General features: G+C 39.7%; 1 protein-coding gene across 1 annotated transcript in view; it reads right to left on the bottom strand.

Moving 5' to 3' along the window:
* LOC129015212 (ubiquitin carboxyl-terminal hydrolase 31-like) overlaps positions 1–22,625 on the bottom strand; it is a 60,099-nt gene that overhangs the window by 24,290 nt on the left and 13,184 nt on the right. The window contains 7 exon segments of the mRNA XM_063654286.1: positions 664–844; positions 12,328–12,472; positions 15,436–15,571; positions 16,200–16,292; positions 16,386–16,473; positions 17,426–17,429; positions 18,030–18,167. Coding sequence (XP_063510356.1) covers positions 664–844; positions 12,328–12,472; positions 15,436–15,571; positions 16,200–16,292; positions 16,386–16,473; positions 17,426–17,429; positions 18,030–18,167 — 785 coding nt within the window.

Raw genomic sequence — 22,625 nt, 5'->3', positions numbered from 1 at the left:
GGCACCATCCAAGTAGACATGTTAAGAATTAAAAAAATAAAAATAAAAAAGCTATCAGGAAAGTAGCTGGAAATGGGTCTACAGCCCCAAGAGGAGCCTGAACTGAAAATACACATATGAAATGGGACTTTAAAAACTAGATTCCTGGCCGGATGCAGTGGCTCACGCCTATAATCCCAGCACTTTGGGAGGCCAAGGCGGGTGGATCGTCTGAGGTCAGGAGTTTGAGACCAGCCTGGCCAACATGGTGAAACCTCATTTCTACTAAAAATATAAAAAATCTGCTGGGTGTGGTGGCTGGCGCCTATAATCCCAGCTATTCAGAAGGCCAAGGCAAGAGAATCGCTTGAACCTGGGAGGCAGAGGTTGCAGTGAACCGAGATTGCGCAACTACACTCCAGCCTGGGCAACAGAGCGAGACTCCATATCAAAAAACAAACAAACAAACAAACAACAACAACAACAAAAAACCCAGATTCCTAATTTTACTCTCCCCCGACCAACCCCCCAAATCAGGTCAACTTGTACATGTATTCTTTCTAAATATCAGAATCAAAAATTAACTACTAAAAGTAAGAACTTTTTGCCCATGCTTTTTAAAATGTTTGAAAATACTGAACTTTTACAGTCTAGGTACTTACTGGAAAATAATCTGGTTCTCACCTTTTCCCTTGTTGCCCAGTGCAGGCTCGGTTACACACCAACAGGACAATCTTGTCGCTGCCTGCTCTTGAGGTGGGCGAATCCATTTTCCCTTGCTTTGCTGCTGTTTGTGTAGGAGAAGACAGTCTATGATAATCCAAGCCAAATTTCAAGTGGTTTAGGTTGTTGTTTAAATGAATTCCTGAAATAGAATAAAAACTCATTTTATCTCTTCAAAATTATTTTTATTCACTCATTATGAAGAAATTTACCCAACAGAGAAAATTTTTTTTAAAAATGTCATTATGTAAATTAAACTGCAATCAAAAAAAGAAACATCCTACTTAGATTACTCATCTAGCCGTTAGAGAATTTCTTTAGCATCCATTATTATTTCCTTTAAACTAGCCTTACCTATCTTAAAAACTGAAAATTAAAACTGCACTTCAGTGAATGTTAGATACAGTTTTAGAAGGGCATGTGTGCTAAGATGATTCACCAAGAAAATTTAGTGAGGTCATGCAACCAGTAATCAAACAAATTTTTAAACAATAAAGGTGAGAATACGTGGAATGTTCTTCAATATTAAATAGCAGTTTCTCCTCCCTGATTAAAGAGCCAGACTTACAAGAAATAAAAGGTAAATTACACACCTCACCTACTAGACTCAGAGCCATCAGGAGAATCTTCCAACTTGGAATACAGTCTACTAGACTGGATCAATCCACATTAAAGTTAACAAATATATATATTTGACAGGCACAGTACTGATCCTCCCAAATGCTCCAAAGCAGAGCTCCCTGTCAATCAAAGTACCCAGCAACTCAGCACCCAGCACAACCCCAATAAATGCCTGACTACCTGTTCATTCCTTTAATCCTTTGGAAGTACAGCCTAGGGAAATGACAACCCAGCTGGAAAATAGAAGAAACCCCTTCTACCACCACCATAAATAATAACACCACCAGAAAAAGAATAAAATACAAATGGCTTACACAAAAGTATTTATAGCAGAATGCTGGCAATAACCTCAATACTCAGCAATCTAAGACTCACTGAACCTATTAAGATACCTCAACATTATAACAATTTAAAATGACAAGTACATAGTTAATGCCAATATAAAGTCCAGATAGAGTTTAAAAGAACAACACATACAAACTAGAAATAAGAAAAAAGCTGAATCTTTGTCAAGCCACTAGAGGGAAGAAAACCCTTTAAGCTTAAACACCATAAAGAAATCACAAAAGGAACAGGAGTAGATCTTACTTCCTAACCATTTTAAACTCTGGTATGAGAAAATAAAAATAATAGGTATCTGAAGTTGAGACAATAAACTCGTTTCCCAGGTTCTTGGCAGAGGTAAGGGTGGGAAGACCTGTTCTCCTAGAATTGATGTGGACTCCTGACGAGATGAGGGGATGCCACATTGTCAACTGCACAGAAATCAAGCTCCATGTTCAAACTGTGGACTCATTTACTGCCAGCTGTGTGAGCTGGGAGTGGTTACTTCATCTCTAAGTCTCAGCTTCCTCACTGGTAATGTGGGGAAAGCAGTAGCCTCATTATGTATTGAACAAAACATCTGTTACGGCCTTAGGATAGAGGCTAACGCACACTCAATAAGGCAGTCTCTGGCTAGAATACAATAACCTTTGGATTCACCAAATTCACTTATAAGTAGAAGCTTAGTGTTAACCCTAAGCAACTGGGGTGGGAATAGGATTTTGAGAAACTTTCAGCTGAACAAACATTACCTGGGCTCTTGCTGCATATTAAGAACTATACTGCACTGCTGGGTATAGCAAGATAAAGCAAAATGTGGCCCCAGCTCCAGAGGACTTCACAGTGTGGTGGGAAGGACAGAGAAGAAAACAAATCATTTCCACATAACACACTGGTGTGAGAGATTAACAGAACAGCAGGAGTTCACCAGCCAGCCTGCAGGTAAAGGGAGTGAGAAAAGGCTCTCTGGACAAGATAATTTAGGTATTTTTTACTGTAATGCAATAAAATTAGAAACAATCCAAACAAAAACACATACGGGGAAATGTAACAACTGGAAAAGAAAGACAAACAAGCACCTGGGTCAAAGAAGAAGAAGTGAAATAATAGACTATCTAGAAAATATTGTAAATATGAGTAGACCAGAGAAAACTGAATTGTAAGCTGGCATTGGAGAAAGCTGGCCAACCCAATATACAGGATCACCAAAAGAATCAGAAACTGGAGGCGCCAGAGGCCTCTGGAAGGAAGTAGAGGGTGAAGTAAAAGAGGAATTAAAATAAGGACTTTCAACAAGAGCACCAAGACCATTCAATGAGGACAGTACAATCTCTTCATCAAATGGTTCTGGGACAAGTAAATATTTACTTGTCCCAGAATGGAGTTTGGTCCCTACCTCATACAATTTATAAAAATTAACTTAAAATGTATCAACAACCTAAATGTAAGAGCTAAAACTACAAAACTCAGAAGAAAACGTAAGAGTAAATCTTTATGACCTTGGATGTGGTGACGGATTCTTAGATATGACAACAAAATTATGAGCAACAAAAGAAAAAACAGACTTCATCAAAATGAAGAACTTTTGTACATCAAAGAACACTATCAAGAAAGAGAAAAAACCCAGAGAATGGAATAAAATACTTGCAAGTCATATATCCCATAATGGTCTAGTATTATACATCCTTACAAAGAATTCTTACAACTCAACAAAAACAACTCAACAAAAAGATAATGCAATTTAAAATGGGAAAAAGACTTGAATAGACATTTCTCCAAAGAGAATATATAAATGGCCAAACAAGCACATGACAAGATGTTCATCATCACTTACTATTAGAGAAATGCAAGTCAAAACCTCAATGAAGTAACACTTCACATTCACCAGGATGACTAAAATCAAAAAGATGAAAAATCAATGTTGGCAAAGATGTGGAGAAATTAGAACTCTCATCTATTGCTGGTGGAAACGTAAAATGATCCAGCTCCTGTGGAAAACAATTTGGCAATTCCCCAAGAAGACAACCATAGAATTATGACATGATCCATCAATTCCATTCCTAGGTATATACCCAAAAGAACTGAAAACAGGTATTCAAACAAATACTAGTACACAAATGCTCATAGTAGGACTATTCACAATAGACAAAAGGTAGGAAAAAAACAAATGCCCATCAACAGATTAATGAACAAAATGTGGTACATGCATATGTATGTATGGAATCATGTTCAGCCATTAAAAAGGAATGAAGTGGATCCGTTCAAAGATGGCCGAACAGGAACAGCTCTGGTCTGCAGCTCCCAGCATGATCAACGCAGAAGACGGGTGATTTCTGCATTTCCAACTGAGATACCTGGTTCATCTCATTGGGACGGTTGGACAGTGGGTGCCACCCACGGAGGGTGAGCTGAAGCAGAGTGGGGCGTCACCTCACCTGGGAAGCTCAAGGGGTCGGGGGATTTACCTTTCCTAGCCAAGGGAAGCTGTGACAGATTGTACCTGGAAAAACAGGGCACTTCTGCCCAAAAGACACTTCTGCGCTTTTCCCAAGGTCTCAGCAACCAGAAGACAAGGAGATTCTCTCCTGTGCCTGGCTCGGTGGGTCCCATGCCCACGGAGGCTTGCTCACTGCTAGCGCAGCAGTCTGAGAACGAACTGTGAGGCGGCAGCCTGGCTGGGGGAGGGGCATCCACCATTGCTGAGGCTTGCGTACCTAAACAGAGTGGCCAGGAAGCTCCAACTGGGCAGAGCCCCCCGCAGCTCAGCAAGGCCTGCTGCCTCTATAGACTCCTCCTCTGTGGGCAGGGCATAGCTGAACAAAAGGCAGCAGACAGCTTCTGCAGACTTAAAGGTCCTTGTCTGACAGCTCTGAAGAGAGCAGTGGTTCTCCCAGCATGGCATTTGAGCTCTGAGAATGCACAGACTGCCTCCTCAAGTGGGTCCCTGACTCCCATGTAGCCTAACTGGGGACACCTCCCAGTAGGAACCAACAGACACCTCACACAGGCGGGTGCCTGTCTGGGACGAAGCTTCCAGAGGAAGGATCAGGCAGCAATATTTGCTGTTCTGCAGCCTCCACTGGTGATACCCAGGCAAACATGGTCTGGAGTGGACCTCAACTCCAACAGACCTGCAACTGAGGGACCTGATCATTAGAAGGAAAACTAACAAACAGAAAGGAATAGCACCAACATCAACAAAAAGGACACCTACACCAAAACCCCATCTGTAGGTCACCAACATCAAAGATCAAAGGTAGATAAAACCACAAAGATGGGGAGAAACCAGAGCAGCAAGGCTGAAAATTCTAAAAACCAGAGCGCCTCTTCTCCTCCAAAGGATCGCAGCTCCTCGCCAGCAATGGAACAAAGCTGGATGGAGAATGACTTTGATGAGTTGACAGAAGTAGGCTTCAGAAGGTTGGTTCTCTGAGCTAAAGGAGCATGTTCAAACCCAACGCAAGGAAGCTAAAAACTTGAAAAAAAGGTTAGATGAATGGCTAACTAGAATAAACAATGAAGAGAAGAGCTTAAATGACCTGATGGAGCTGAAAACCATGGCATGAGAACTTTGTGATGCACAAGCTTCAACAGCCAATTCGATCAAGTGAAAGAAAGGGTATCAGTGACTGAAGATCAAATTAATGAAATAAAGCGAGAACACAAGGTTAGAGAAAAAGAGTAAAAAGAAATGAACAAAGCTTCCAAGAAATATGGGGCTACGTGAAAAGACCAAATCTATGTTTGATTGCTGTACCTGAAAGTGATGCGAAGAATGGAACCAAGCTGGAAAACACTCTTCAGGACATTATCCAGGAGAACTTCCCCAACCTAGCAAGGCAAGCCAACATTCAAATTCAGGAAATACAGAGAATGCCACAAAGATACTCCTCGAGAAGAACAACCCCAAGACACATAACTGTCAGATTCATCAAGGCTGAAATGAAGGAAAAAATGTTAAGGGCAGCCAGAGTGAAAGGTCAGGTTACCCACAAAGGGAAGCCCATCAGACTAACAGCAGATGTCTCGGCAGAAACCCTACAAGCCAGAAGAGAGTGGGGCCAATATTCAACATTCTTAAAGGAAAGAATTTTCAACCCAAAATTTATATCCAGCCAAACTAAGCTTCATAAGTGAAGGAGAAATAAAATCCTTTACAGACAAGCAAATGCTGAGAGATTTTGTCACCACCAGGCCTGCCTTACAAGAGCTCCTGAAGGAAGCACTAAACATGGAAAGGAACAACCAGTACCAGCCACTGCAAAAACATGCCAAATTGTAAAGACCATCAATGCTAGGAAGAAACTGCATCAATTAACGGGCAGAATAACCAACTAACATCGTAATAACAGGATCAAATTCACACATAACAATATTAACCTTAAATGTAAATGGGCTAAATGCCCCAATTAAAAAACAGACTGGCAAACTGGATAGAGTCAAGACCCATCAGTGTGCGGTATTCAGGAGACCCATCTCATGTGCAGAGACACACGTAGCCTCAAAATAAAGGATGGAGGAAGATCTACCAAGCAAATGAAAAGCAAAAAAAAAAGCAGGGGTTGCAATCCTAGTCTCTCATAAAACAGACTTTAACCCAACAAAGATCAAAAGAGAAAAAGAAGGCCATTACATAATGGTATAGGGATCAATTCAACAAGAAGAGCTAACTATCCTAAATATATATGCAACCAATACAGGAGCACCCAGATTCATAAAGCAAGTCCTTAGAGACCTACAAAGAGACTTAGACTCCCACACAATAATGGGAGACTTTAACATCCCACTGTCAATATTAGACAGATCGACAAGACAGAAGGTTAACAAGGATATCCAGGACTTGAACTCAGCTCTGCACCAAGCAGACCTAATAGACATCTACAGAACTCTCCACCCCAAATCAACAGAATATACATTCTTCTCAGTACCACGTCACACTTATTCTAAAATTGACCACATAAATGGAAGTAAAGCACTCCTCAGCAACTGTAAAAGAACAGAAACCACAACAAACTGTCTCTCAGACCACAGTGCAACCAAATTAGAACTCAGGATTAAGAAACTCACTCAAAACTGTACAACTACATGGAAACTGAAGAACCTGCTCCTGAATGACTACTGGGTAAATAACAAAATGAAGGCAGAAATAAAGATGTTCTTTGAAACCAATGAGAACAAAGACAACGTACCAGAATCTCTGGGACACATTTAAAGCAGTGTGTAGAGGGAAATTTATAGCACTAAATGCCCACAAGAGAAAGCAGGAAAGATTTAAAATCAACACCCTAACATCACAATTAAAAGAACTAGAGAAGCAAGAGCAAACACATTCAAAAGCTAGCAGAAGGCAAGAAATAACTAAGATCAGAGCAGAACTGAAAGAGATAGAGACACAAAAAAACCCTTCAAAAAAATAAATCAATCTAGGAGCTGGTTTTTTGAAAAGACCAACAAAATTGATAGACCGCTAGCAAGACTAATAAAGAAAAAAAGAGAGAAGAATCAAATAGACACAATAAAAATGATACAGGGGATATCACCACTGATCCCACAGAAATATAAACTACCATCAGAGAATACCATAAATACCTCTACACAAATAAACTAGAAAATCTAGAAGAAATGGATAAATTCCTGGACACATACACCCTCCCAAGACTAAACCAGGCAGAAGTTGAATCTCTGAATAGACCAATAACAGGCTCTGAAATTGAGGCAATAATTAATAGCCTACCAACCAAAAAGAGTCCAGGACCAGACAGATTCACAGCCAAATTCTAGGAGCTGGTACCATTCCTTCTGAAACTATTCCAATCAATAGAAAAAGAGGGAATCCTCCCTAACTCATTTTATGAGGCCAGCATCATCCTGATACCAAAGCCTGGCAGAGACACAACAAATAAAAGAATTTTAGACCAATATCTCTGATGAACATTGATGCAAAAATCCTCAATAAAATACTGGCAAACCGAATCCAGCAGCACATCAAAAAGCTTATCCACTATGATCAAGTTGGCTTCATTCCTGGGATGCAAGGCTGGTTCAACATATGCAAGACAATAAACGTAATCCATCACATAAACAGAACCAACGACAAATACCATACGATTATCTCCATAAATGCAGAAAAGGCCTTCAACAAAATTCAACAGCCCTTCATGCTAAAAACTCTCAATAAACTAGGTATTGATGGAATGTATATCAAAATAATAAGAGCTATTTATGACAAACCCACAGCCAATATCATACTGAATGGGCCAAAACTGGAAGCATTCCCTTTGAAAACTGGCACAAGACAGGGATGCCCTCTCTCACCACTTCTATTAAATATAGTGTTGGAAGTTCTGGCCAGGGCAATCAGGCAAGAGAAAGAAATAAAGGGTATTCAATTAGGAAAAGAGGAATTCAAATTGTCCCTGTTTGCAGATGACATGATTGTATATCTAGAAAACCCCACTGTCTCAGCCCAAAATCTCCTTAAACTGATAAGCAACTTCAGCAAAGTCGCAGGATACAAAATCAATATGCAAAAATCACAAGCATTCCTATACACCAATAACAGACAAACAGAGCGCCAAATCATGAGTGAACTCCCATTCACAATTGCTTCAAAGAGAATAAAATACCTAGGAATCCAACTTACAAGGGATGTGAAGGACCTCTTCAAGGAGAACTACAAACCACTGCTCAATGAAATAAAAGAGAACACAAACAAATGGAAGAACATTCCATGCTCATGGATAGGAAGAATCAATATCGTGAAAATGGCCATACTGCCCAGGGTAATTTACAGATTCAATGCCATCCCCATCAAGCTACCAATGACTTTCTTCACAGAATTGGAAAAAACCACTTTAAAGTTCATATGGAACCAAAAAGCCTGCATTGCCAAGACAATCCTAAGCAAAAAGAACAAAGCTGGAGGCATCATGCTACCTAACTTCAAACTATACTACAAGGCTACAGTAACCAAAACAGCATGGTACTGGTACCAACACAGAGATACAGACCAATGGAACAGAACAGAGGACTCAGAAGTAACCACACATCTACAACCATCTGATCTTTGACAAATCTGACAAAAACAAGAAATGGGGAAAGGATTCCCTATTTAATAAATGGTGCTGGGAAAACTGGCTAGCCATATGTAGAAAGCTGAAACTGGATCTCTTCCTTACACCTTATACAAAAATTAATCCAAGGTGGATTAAAGACTTAAATCTTAGACCTAGAACCATAAAAACCCTAGAAGAAAACCTAGGCAATATCTTTAGGGACATAGGCATGAGCAAGGACTTCATGATTAAAACACCAAAAGCAAAGGCAACAAAAGCCAAAATTGACAAATGGGATCTAATTAAACTAAAGAGCTTCTGCACGGCAAAGGAAACTACCATCAGAGTGAACAGGCAACCTAAAGAATGGGAGAAAATTTTTGCAATCTACCCATCTGACAAAGGGCTAATATCCAGAATCTACAAAGAACTCAAACAAATTTACAAGAAAAAAACAACCCCATCAAAAAGTGGGCAAAGGATATGAACAGACACTTCTCAAAAGAAGACATTTATGCATCCAACAGACACAGGAAAAAGTGCTCATCATCACTGGTCATCAGAGAAATGCAAATCAAAACCACAATGAAATACCATCGCACGCCAATTAGAATGGCAATCATTAAAAAGTCAGGAAACAACAGATGCTGGAGAGGATGTGGAGAAATAAGAATGCTTTTACACTGTTGGTGGGAGTGTAAATTAGTTCAACCATTGTGGAAGACAGTGTCACAATTCCTCAAGGATCTACAATTAGAATTACCATTTGACCCAGCAATCCCATTACTGGGTATATACCCAAAGGATTATATATCATGCTACTAAAAAGACACATGCACATGCACATAAAAAATTAACTCAAAATGGTTCAAAAAACTATAAGAGCTAAAACTATAAAACTCTTAAAAGAAATTATGGGGTAAATCTTTATGACTTTGGATTTGATAAAGTGTCAGATATAACAAAAGCACAAGCAAAAAAAAAAATAGATAAACTGGACTTCAACAAAACTAAGAACTTTTATGTTTCAAAGGACATTATCAGGTAGTTAAAAGACCACCCACAGAATGGGAGAAAATATTTGCAAATCATATATCTGATAAGGGTCTAGTATTCAGCATATGTGAAAATTCCTAAAACTCAACAACAAAAAGCAAACAATGCAATTTTAAGATGGGTAAAATATTTGAACAGACATTTTTCCAAATATGATATACAAATGGCCAACAAGCACAAGAAAAGATGCTCAACATGATGTCAGTCACAAACACAAATCAAAACCATAATGAGATACCACTTCATACCCACTACAATGGCTAAAATTAAAGAGTCAGATAATAAGTGTCGGCAAGGACGTAGAGAAACTGGAACCCTCAAACACTGCTGATAAAAATGTAACATGGTGCGGCCACTTTGGAAAACAGTCTGTAAGTTCCCCCAAATGATTAAACATAGAGTTACCACACAACCCAGCAGTTCTATTCCCAGGTATGAAGAGAAACGAAAACATAAGTCCACATAAAAACTTGTGTGGAATGTTCACAGGAGCATTATTCATATTAGCCAGAAGGTGGAAACAACCCAAATGTTCATTAACAATGAATAAACAAAATGTGATCTATTCAAACGATAAAATATTATTTGGCCACAAAAAGGAATTAAGTATTATATATGCTACAACATGAATGAATCTTGAAAACATCACACTAAGTAAAGCCAGTCACAAAATACCACGTATTTTATGATTCCATTTATATGGAAGTCTAGACTAGGGAAATCTGTAGAAACAGAAAGTAGAATAGTGGGCCGGGTGTGGTGGCTCATGCCTGTAAGATTACCAGCACTTTGGGAGGCCGAGGCAGGTGGATCACTTGAGGTCAGGAGTTCAAGACCAGCCTGGCCAACGTGGTGAAACCCCATCTCTACTAAAAATATAAAAATTAGCCAGGTGTGGTGGCATGCGCCTGTGATCCCAGCTACTCGGGAGGCTAAGGCTGCAGTGAGCCAAGATCATGCACTGCACTCCAGCCTGAGCGGCAGAGCAAGACTCTGTCTCAAAAAGAAAGAGAGAGAGAAAGTAGAATAGTGACTGCTTAGAGCTTGGCAGGATGGGGAGACTGGAAGGTACCTTGGGGAGACAAAGCAGGAGCTAACGAGAATAGAAGCTGGAGAAGTGAATCCTCAGCACAGCAAATGGTAGGGAACATGGAAAAGCACATGGCATGTCTGAGAAACAGAGTAACCTGAAAGAGAAGACCTGAGGAAGGAGAGGAAATGGGAGTAGAGAGACTGGAAAGAAAGGCAAGGACCAAATCATGGCACGGGAGGAGGGCGTTATGCTCCTTCCAAGGTGTTTAGATTTGATCTTAGAAAAGGGGAATCACTGGTAAATCAATAGCATGTAACATGATCAGAACTGTGTATTAGAGTAAGTCTGTGGAGAAATAACTAGAAAGGAGAAAGCTCAGTGGTAAAGATAAAAACTTACTGGAAAAGCTCTGTTGGGACTGGCCTGAACTACGTCAGTGGCAGTAAAATAAAGGCGAAAAATGCAGTGTGTGTCAACAGCTCTATGAGAATTTTGAAGGAGAAGTTATCAAGCTTGGATCCAGTTTGAGTGAAGAGGAGGATAGTAGTGCCATTATTTCTAGAAAAAATGCAGGAGCAACCAATCTAAGAAAGAAATGCTAAGGGTAAGACACCTGTAGGATTTCTAAGTAGAAATTCCAGTAGGGAGGTGGAAGTCAAGGAATGGAACTGGAATCAAAAGAAAAGTTGAGGCTAGGGGGGGAATACAGTTCAAAAAATCAAGGCGTGGAAAATCCTGATAAGAGCGGCAGTTCTCACTTTAGCTTGCATCATGATCACCTACCTAAAGGGCTTCTTTACCAGAGTTTCTCCTTTACTAGGTGTGGAGTAGGGACCAAGAATTTGCATTTCTAACCAGTTCCCAGGTAATACTGATGCATTAATAACCACCAGGGTAGAGCAAAAGAAGAGGAGCCCTAGGAGGAACCCTGAAGAATGCTGTGGCCAGGAGCAAAGTCTGAGTTGCTTGGTAACTCTTAAAATCAGAATAACCCCGTAACTCCAGGCACAGTGGGGAGACAAGCTAAGTTCCAAATCACAGCCCAAACTACAGTAAGAGGAACAATACTGTCCAGGGCTTTACTTCATTTTGCTGCCTATCAATGAAGAGTTACATGCAAATTTCTTAAAAGCAGGTACCAAGAAAACATTCTATAGCAAAAATGTTAGAATCTTAAGAGGTGATAGCAAAATTAAAAAGAAAAAAAAAAAAACCTATGGCATAGTATATCTTCCTGAATGTCATGAAAAGATGCCAAAAAGGCTACTTGAAGGAGGTCACAGTCAGTCCTGAATCTCAATAAGAGGTTTTCCCAACTAAACTATGGATATATCTTTGCCTAAAACAGTAAGAGCTGCCTTCTTCTAGGATAATATTACTGTAAGATTTTTACCATTATACCATCATAAAAAAATTAAGTGTATTTTACCACAATTTAAAAAAAATATATATCATTATATAATAGACAACTAAAAGGGTAGACTATAGTTAAACCTGCAAACCCAGGTGGCATTATGGAAACAGGAGCTCATTTACCTCTTTGACTGAGAATTCCTTCAGGCCTAAATATTTCGGGAGTCTCAAAGGCAAAAATGCAGTCGCTTTCATGGACTGTTTCCAGGTCATCTGTATCACAAAAGGAACGATGGAACCCATCATAGTACATTTCTGTTAACACAATCTAAAAATAGGAAAAATGTAAACAGCTGCGTAACTGGAAATTCGATACTAATTGATCTCCCAATTCTATGAACTTCTCCAGACCATCAGGACTGGCAGTGGTCTGAGAGAGCTCTGAAACATCTCGCAGAGCCCACTTTATTTGCCTTTAATGAGAGAATCCTGGAAGCACAGTATCCTCTGTAATTATATAACAATATACAGTCACCCCTCCATATCTGTGGGTGCTACATCTGTGGATTCAACCAACTGCAGATCAAAAATATTCAGAAGAAAAAAAAAGGATGATTGAATGTATACTGAACGGTCTTTTTTTCTTGTCATTATTCCCTAAACAATATAGCATAACAACTATTTACATAACATTTACACTGTATTAAGTATTGTAAGTTATCTGGAGATGATTTAAAGTATATTGGAGGTACAACTATTATGTATCCATAACATAAAAAGTAAAAATAAATAAAGTATACAGGATGATATGCTTAGGTTCTATGCAAATACTGTGCCATGTTATAAAAGGGATTAAAGCACTGTGGATTTTGGTATCCTAGTGCAAGGGTTCCTACAACCAATCCCATGGACACTGAGGGAAACCTGTACTCTGATGCAGAACTCCATGACTCTAACTCCAGAGTTTCTCTAAGTTTTAGTGTAGAAGAGAACCAGGAGATCATAATGTCTAACCCCCATTTCACTGAAAGAAGAGACGCCAAGAGACTTGCCTAAAGTTCTACAACGATCCAGCCTCATGTCGAGGACAGAGTCCACATCTGACTCTGAGGCTTTCTCCCATATCATTTAATTTTCTATTTTTCAAGCCTAAACCATGGATATTTGTATTGAAAAAAAAATCAATTCAAATGTCCAAAAATACTAACTAATTAAACGTAGTATAGCCTTACGGGAATTATAAAGCTACTAAAAAGAATAAACTATATATATTTGCACTAACATGCAAAAATCTAAGTAAATACAAAGCAAGGTAAAAATAATATGTGTAAATGATTCTACTTATATAAAATAATGTATATATGCATGGAAAAAATCTAAATGAATACTATATAACATAGTATTAAAGTTAGTAACCCTTAGCATTAAGATACCTAGTATGAGATACTTCCTCTTTCTGTTATATTTCAAGAAATGGTTATTTTACAATAAAACAGAAAAACAGGACAGGCATGGCGGCTCAAGCCTGTAATCCCAGCACTTTGGGAGGCCAAGACAGAAGGACTGCTGAGGCCAGGAGTTCAAGACCAGCCTGGGCAACATGCCAAAACCTCATCTCTATGAAAAATACAAAAATCAGCTGGGTGTGGTGGCATGTGCCTACAGTCCCCACTACTTGGGAAGCTGAGGTGGGAGGACTGCTTGAGCCCACAAGGTTGAGGCTGCAGTGAGCCATGATTGCACCAATGCACTCCAGCCTGGGCAACAGAGTGAGACCCTGTCTCAAACAATCCATACATACATACATACAAACAAACAAAACAGAAAAACAAAAGATGGAGAGGAGAACACGGGAGACATTTAAAGACATCATTATATGCTCAGCCGTGCTGTCTAGTGAAAAAGCACTGGATCGGGCATGCAGGTTCCAGTTCGGCCTGTCACCAACCAGCCCTGCAAACCTGAACAAGTCCCACGGCTTTTCTGAGCCTCTTTCAAATAAGGGAGTTGGACTGGACCCCTGAGGTCCCCTCTACCAGCACTAACATTCTGCGAATCTACCAGGTAAAAGGGGTTGGTGGTATATTCTACAAATAGTCCAGCAAAAATGTTCCTGGCACATTTTCCTTCTAATGAATTTAATGACCATGTTGTTTTTCTGCCGGTGAACATGCAAGTAAAATTCACTCTCTTCAGCAAACTGAGGTCAACAGCAAACTTGTAATTATTTCACCAATTTAAACCACATGCAAAAGGAGCCAGACAGTGCTGGAAGCTCTAAAGATGCAACCAGATTTGCCCTGGACACCACCGAAGCCTCGCTGCCTCCCTTTCTGCCTTTCCCTCATCCTGAAGGGAAGAAAGAGCCAACGGGCTTTTCAGAGTAGGAAAGAATATGAACATTTTATCAACATGCCAGTATTTGGCCTGCAAAAATATGAGATATTTGCCATATTAGGGCAACACTGCTGGCTGTGTTTGTTTTACTGTGGTAACTTCCCAAATGAGGCCACATGAGGCCAAAGTACAAAACACCTTTATTAGTCCAGGGATTACACAGTAGCTTCCAGAAGCTACTATCTAGGGAAAGCAATTTAGCTACTGAGTCATCTTTCCTTAATAAATCTGAAATAAGGAATGTTTTTCCAAATAAAATAATAATAGTAAATTGAGTAAAAGCTATCTGCAAAAACATGTCAAGTCCAAACAGGTCAGAAGTATTTTTGGTAAATTTCAACATAACTGCTTATCAAACATTTACCCCAAAAGGGATGCGGCATGGGCACAACTTCCCTTTCTCTTCTCTAAACAAGGTAAGAGACTCTGGTCCAGCCGTAATGAGAAAACAAAACGTGTTGAGCATCTATTACATACAGAACACTGTACTAGCAAGATATCCACTCTTAACACCACAATGGGAAGGGGTTTTCTAGTGTCACTGCTTAAGTTTTCAAAGCCTCTTTGAGTATCAAACACTGTGAGGACGCTCCAGTGCCCACATACACATCCACAGGAATGATTTAAGAAGGGTTAAGTAATTATACCTTATGAACAAAGCTACAAGAAGGTCTTGTAAAGTCACAGTTTCTTTTAAAATTACATACACAATTAAATGAAACATGAAAAGTTTCTCTATACATTTTAGTCTTTGGGGTCTTGATTTTTTTCTAAATGCAACTGGTTTTAAATCTCTATCCAACCATACTTGGCAAAGAACTATAAAAAATTCTAAGAGAACAGAAAGCAATACTTTTGTGGCTCATGTGTAACTGGTCTTAGCAGACTTATTACCTGATCAGTGGGGATCTTTGTTTCCATAGACACTGCTTCCTGAAGTCTGGCAACAGTCCCAGACAGAGGTACGGCCACACCAATCCTCATGCAGTGAGAACATTTGCCTTGATACACTACAGTGACATAGAGAGGCCTGCACAGATCAAAGTCAGATCTTCTCATTAGTCACTTATTTCAACTAAAATATAGAAGATGCAAAATAAACCTGAGATGAAATCAACAAAAAACTAAAGCTAACCCACACTGTTACTCGGAAGCCCAAATGGAAAAATTTCACTTGGCTCTAAGCAGAACTATCAATCATCAAGATCTTTGGAAAAGGCAATCTTCATAAAATGAACATTCTATGAAGCAAACAAAAATATATCTACACTTGATTCTGTGCTTTGCATTTTCTTTAGACAGCATAACTCCTGGAAATGTTGAGAAATTGTTCAAAATAAAGCAACTAAGAAACAAGAAATGTAAAGTAAGGTCTCTAGAGAATCCTGAAGTCACTCAGCAGCCCTCCCCATCCCCCGATACTATGTGTGGATGACAAACTGAGCCAGACTACACAGCCCCTGCTTGCCTCATGTGCCTGCTCACCCTGCAAACTCAGGAGGGCATTTATTCTTGTAAGGTTGTAGCAATGACTGTATTCAATCCCATTATTAATCCCATTACCTGTCTAAATAAGTAAGAAGACCTAATAGGAGCCTACAGAGGAAAAGGGATACCATAAGAAAATACAGTCTTCATTTTACTAAATCCATTCTTACTTTGTGTGGGGTAGAGGAATTGGCAAAGAAATGCAAAGGAAAGGATCAAAAGTGTTGCTCTGTTTCTGACAATGAGGACACATCAAAGAAGATCTTCAAAACAAAAAGGTAAGACGCTTGACATTAAAATCACCCAGAATGATGTCAGGTAAACAAAATAAGTGGAAACATCTGATTTTCTCATACCTATATTGGGCTTGAAAGAGTTCTTGTACAAAAGTGCTACAGACAGGAAAAGATGGTCCCTCAGGCATCATATCAGTCTCTGACGTGGCTAAAAAAAAAGAAAGTACAATTTCACAGACTAGAAAGACCAATTCTTGGTTGAAGATGAAGCTAGAGAATCACAAATGACCTTGACTTCCTTTACAAGCTATGCATCAAGTGCAGATACTTCAGTGACGGGCACCTGCTAAAGGAGCCAGAACACAGCAGGTAGGATGTGGGTCGCGTGGACTCATCCCCTCACACAGACTCTGCCAGCGATCGTCTCTGCACAGCACTCAGCTGGGCAGCTCCCCTTCCCCAGGATGCTCCAGTTTCCCTCCAATTCTCAAAGCCCCCATCCCAATCTCCTCTAAGAAGTAATCCCCAACCACTTTAAAAGTACTAATCCTGGCCGGGCACAGTGGCTCATGCCTGTAATGCCAACACTTTGAGAGGCCGGGGTGGGTGGATCACTTGAGGTCGGGAGTTCAAGACCAGCCTGACCAACATGGAGAAACCCCATCTCTACTAAAAATACAAAATTAGCCGGCTGTGGTGGCACATGCCTGTAATCCCAGCTACTCAGGAGGCTGAGGTAGGAAAATCACTTGAACCCAGGAAGCAGAGGTTGTGGTGAGCCGAGACTGTGCCATTGCACTCCAGCCTGGGCAACAAGAACGAAAGTCCGTCTCAAAAAAAAAAAAGTACTAATGCTTCCCATGCCTAAATTCCCTAGTACCTATTAGTTGTGCTGTGTATGCTGGTGCCTAATCACACTCTACTTCATGTTGTATTTAACTTTTCATGTCCCTCCGCCTAATAATTAGTTACTGAGCACCTGCTACCACATGCAGAGAGCACTGTACAGAACATTAGGATACAAAGATAATAAGACCCAGCGCCTGACCTTGAGGATGTCTCAATTTGGTGGGAGCGTCAGCCACACACATATAGTCATATGACAGAATAGAGTGTTCAGGCACAAAAGGACCTTGAATCAGAATAATTTAACAACTTACCAAACTTAGAAATTTAAAATTTGAAGTATACAGCAGAATTATCAAAAACTTTAAAAGCTGCCCAAGGGAAGCAACTCTTTAGTCTAAATTTTTTCCATTATATAAGTCATTTTATCCATATCTGTAAGACTACATGCATAAAATTAAGAATTAATTGCTATGTTTCTCAATAAGAACATTCTGGGGCTCCTATGGTCAAATCCAATCCCAACAGCAGAGAAAATCCATACGTTTCCTTTATGATTGTGTATTCATTCCAGTGAACTACAGAGTATGTGTCTTACTAGAATAGAAAGCAAACATATTCTGCTTTAAAAACAGTTTAGTGAAATGGAATCCCTTTTTTTAATCTGAAGCTCATCATACATGCAAATGTTTCCCCTCTCATTAGACTATAAATTCCTTGGGGACAACAGCTCTTGTATCTTACACTGCCAGCACAGTAGTAAACAAAATGAAATGTCCTTTAAGTAGCCATTGAATCTTACACTCACCCAGAGCTTAGTCAATTTCATTGTATTAACGCAATGCAACAAGTCCTCAGTAGAAAAATCTACACACTCTCATGGCTAGCTGACTGCCCTAGGGCAGCATGTGTCCTTACCTTCAGAGGAGGCTGGCCACTCTGCTTCACTGAATGGTTGAGGTCTTCATGAACTCGGTCCAAAAGCCACAGCAGAAACTCCTGGGCATCATGCTGGGAATTTCCCCGGTACTGCAGTGCATTCTTTGACACAATAGTCTATGCAGGTAAATAAATCAGCATGAACAGCTGTGAGTTCCTGGCTTTAAAGAAAAACTATTTATTCATAATCCCAAAAGGGATGCAAGATCTCAAGGGTGTTAGAGAGTACTTCCCAGAAGGAGTGAAAAGTAAAAACAGATGCCAGTGTAAAAACCTCACCCCTAGAAACACGTACCAGAACCCTTAAAATACACTTACTCCAGCAATTCTACTTTTAGGAGTGTATCTAAAGAAATCATCAGAACAGCCTGTCAAGACTTCTAAGAAAATATTAATCAGGGTTTATAAAAGCAAATAATTGGTAATAACTTGGACATCTTAAAAAAGAGAATTGGTTAAGAGTAGGAGGAGCTGAAACAGTAAAGACAGTTAAATTATGATACAACTACATGACATCCTTAAGAAATACTATATTAAGTGGAAAAAAGTTATAAATAAGTAGTGTGAAATGTGAATGTATTCTTGTAAAAATCGTTTAGGGGGGTGTAGACATATACATACAAAGAAAAAGTTCTAAAATAACACATACCTACATATTAAGTATTACCTCTGGGTGATAGAATAACAGGTGCTTTTTTTCCTTCTCACTTTTCATATTTTCTACAATGAATACATGTTACATAACAAAGCAGTTAAAAGTTTTGTTTCAAACTTTACAAGATTGATTTACATTGCTTTTGCTAAAATGCTAAACTTTTATTAGGTAAGATACATAACAGCTTCAAGATTCATCACTCATCAACAAAGATTTAATAAGTGTCTAAGATACTAACAGCCTAGTGAGGGGGACAGGGAGAAAGTCCACGCTTACAGTGTAGTTAATGGGATGGTGGTGATGGATGCCAAGTTTCTCATAGTCAGAGAGGGAAGTTACAGATAAGCAAGGAGGGAAGGCAATGAATCAGCTGTAGTATAAACTCCTATTTAGCTTAACATAGAGATGAACAGATAAATAATTACAGATATTTATATAAACTTGGGTTCACATCCATATATCTGTACACTGAAAGGCGAAGAAGCAGTGACACCCCAGTAACAATGTGCACATCCAGTGCCCATATCTTGGTTTCTAATACCATTTTCCAATATAAAACTAGGGCTCCTTGGAGAAATGGCCGATTCAAGGACATTGGGACAGGGGACATGTCAAAGGGACACAGGAACCAATCTAAAAGAACTCCCAACAGCCAAAGCTGGAACAATCTGATCAACAGAATAGACAATATTGGGTTATAACCCAAAGTATAAAAAAGTATTAATTGATATAATTAAATGACTGAATGAATAAATAGGGAGAAGAGACAAATCTTCCTTACACAGGAATTCCAAATAATTTATATCAATAATCCCCCCTCCAGGAGGTAAAGCTTACCACCCCTACACCTTGAGTGCGGTTTGGGATAGTGACTTACTTCCAAAGACAGGAGAATGGAAAGAGGAGTAGAAAGTAACTTATAGTTACTAACACAGTAACTAACACTGCTTCAGAGAGCTGGGCAAGGTTGACATCATCAGTGGTAAGTCACGTTGCTAGCATGTGCACTTGATATGTGATGAAAAGAACATTTTACCCCTGGTCTTCCTCCCAAAAACCCATGGCCTCAGTCTAATCATAAGGAAAACATCAGACAAAACCCAAACTGAGGGACATTGTGCAAAAAAAAAAAAAAAAAAAAAAAGTGACTGGTGCTTCTCAAAACTATCAAGGTCTTCAAGGATAAGGAAAGTCTGAGAAACAATCACAGACCAGAAGAGACTAAGATGATGTGACGACTAAATGTAATGTGTTATCCCATGGGAGCCTGGAACAAAAAAAAGGCACAAGAGAATAACTGGGGAAACCTGAATAAAGTATCAAATTTAATCAACAGTAATGTACCAGTGTTAGCTTCTTACTTATAACAAATGCACTACAGTGACATAGGATATTAACAAAAGGGAAACTGAGTATGGGCTTCATGGAAACTCTATGCTACCTTTGCCACTTTTCTGTAAATCTAAAACTATCCTAAAAGTTTATTTAAATACGAATATATATATTTACAAACTTTCTATAAATATAAATATGGCAGTTGTGTATATGCGTATCATGGGAAAAGAAGAGAGGATAATTAAGAAGTAAGAGGATGGTGGTGTTAACTAATAGACAAGAAACCCTTCCAGGAGATGTCATTTGAGCTGGGCCTTGAAGATAAAGAGGCAGGGATTCAAGGCTGAGGAAGCAACATGCACAAACACACAAAGGTACAATATGACACCTTCAAGGAAGACCAACAAGGTAGAAATACGCCTGAAATTCCAGATCTATTAGACAGAATGGGAGGAGATCAAACAGTAAACAGATTAGGCAGAGTAGGAGGATATGAAAAAGTAAAGTCAGATGCCAGCTCAGGAAAGATTTTAAAGGCCACTCAAACATGGCACAGGGAGCCATAAATGAAATGGTAAATTAAGATCATGGGCTCTGGGAGCATACAGCCTGAGTTCAGATCTCTGTTGCCCCACTTCCTATTTGTGAGGCCTGGTACTACCCTCCTCCAAAGTAAAATGGATAATAATGACTCAGTGTGATGAATAGATTTTGAGAATGCATGCCAAACATTTCACTTGTAAATGATATATAACCAGCACTCAAATTTTAGCCATATTATATATGGGAGTAAAGACTAATCGGGGGGCCAGGCACAGTGGCTCACACCTGTAATCCCAGCACTTTGGGAGGCCAAGGAGGGTGGATCACGAGGTCAGGAGATCGAGACCATCCTAGTTAACATGGTGAAACCCCGTCTCTACTAAAAATACAAAAAATTAGCCGGGCGTGGTAGTGCCCGCCTGTAGTCCTAGTGACTTGGGAGGCTGAGGCAGGAGAATGGCGTGAACCCGGGAAGCAGAGCTTGCAGTGAGCCAAGATCGTGCCACTGCCCTCCAGCCTGGATGACAGAGCGAGACTCTATCTCAAAATAAATAAATAAATAAATAAACAAAAATTAAAAAGAGAGAAAGCAGGTGAGGCAACTGCACAATCGGAGAGTAGTTGGGAAACAAACTAAAGAGGCAAGAAATAATGACAGTCTAAGCTAAAGCAGTGAGGACAGAATGCAAAGGCAGATTTGGGAGAGATTTAGGAATTTGAGTGGTAGAATCAATAGGATTTGTGACCTAATGAATGTGGAGAGGGAGGAAGGAGGCATTAATGTTACTCAGGTGTCTTACCTAGATGATGAACAACTGGTAGTACCCTGCATCAAGATAGAAAATAAAAAAGGAGGAAGTCCAGGAAAGAGTTCCCAGAATGAGTCCCCACTTTCGAATCCATTGTAGCTAAAGTTCTACGGAAGCTCTGAATGGAAGTTATCTGGTAAACAACTGAAAAATACAGATCTGTGGGCTCACTGGAGGAGTCTGTGCTAAGGACAAAGATTTGGAATTCAACAGATGGGTGGTGGTAGAAACCTCAACTAAGGCTAAGAGTGCCCAGACATCATCTATAAGAGATCGAGCCAGAGGACAGAATGCAGAGGTAACCTATATTTAGGTGGGGGGCTCAAAGAAGCCCAAGAAAAACACCATCAAAGATGTAGTGAGAAAATTAGGAGAATGGTGTCTAATAGTCAAATGAAGAGAGCTTCATGAAGAAAAGGGTGATCAACAGTGTGAAATGTTGAAGAATGATAAAGGAGGCCAGAGAACGAAAAACTGTCTACTATATTCCAGTTAAGACAACGATAACAGAGGTGAAAAGAAGGAACAGATTTGTGATTTGCATCACAATCTGATGATCAGTTTGATGTGAATCAACAAGAAAATATTCATTTATAGATCTTGAGACTCAGATTCAGGAGGAAAAAAACAAAGGGATATCACAGAGAATATGGAGGTGTCACTGACACAACTTACTGAATAAAAGGAGCAAGGGAGAAGGATCCTGATAGCAACAAAGTTTCAAATACCTGGAAGGGACCACTGGATGCCATCTCAGAAACAGGTACACAAGGAGGAACAGGCGTGATGGGAAGTCTTCACCACGGTACAAAACCTCCCCACTAAATCACCAAATCCAAGTGCTTTTTCCTCAGTCTTCATGTCTATCTCCCTTTAGCATTATATATATGTAAACGGCCCAGGCATGGTGGCTCACGCCTGTAATCCCAGCACTTTGGGAGGCTGAGACAGGTGGATCACCTGAGGTCAAGAGTTCAAAATCAGCCTGACCAACATGGTGAAACTCCGTCTCTACTAACACAAAATTAGTCGGGCGTGGTGGCACATGCCTGTAATCCCAGCTACTTGGGAGGCTGAGGCAGGAGAAATGCTTGAACTCAGGAGGCGGAGGTTGCAGCGAGCTGAGAACGCACCATTGCACTCCAGCTTAGGCGAGAAGAGTGAAACTCCATCTCAATAAAAAGAAAAATAATTTAAAAAAAAAATCTTATTCCATCTTGAAATGGTTTGGCT

This window comes from Pongo pygmaeus, chromosome 18 (assembly GCF_028885625.2).
Source record: "Pongo pygmaeus isolate AG05252 chromosome 18, NHGRI_mPonPyg2-v2.0_pri, whole genome shotgun sequence".
NCBI classification, from domain to species: domain Eukaryota; kingdom Metazoa; phylum Chordata; class Mammalia; order Primates; family Hominidae; genus Pongo; species Pongo pygmaeus.
The sequence above is the reverse complement of the archived record's forward strand: the minus strand, read 5'-3'. Positions and strand labels throughout refer to the sequence as shown.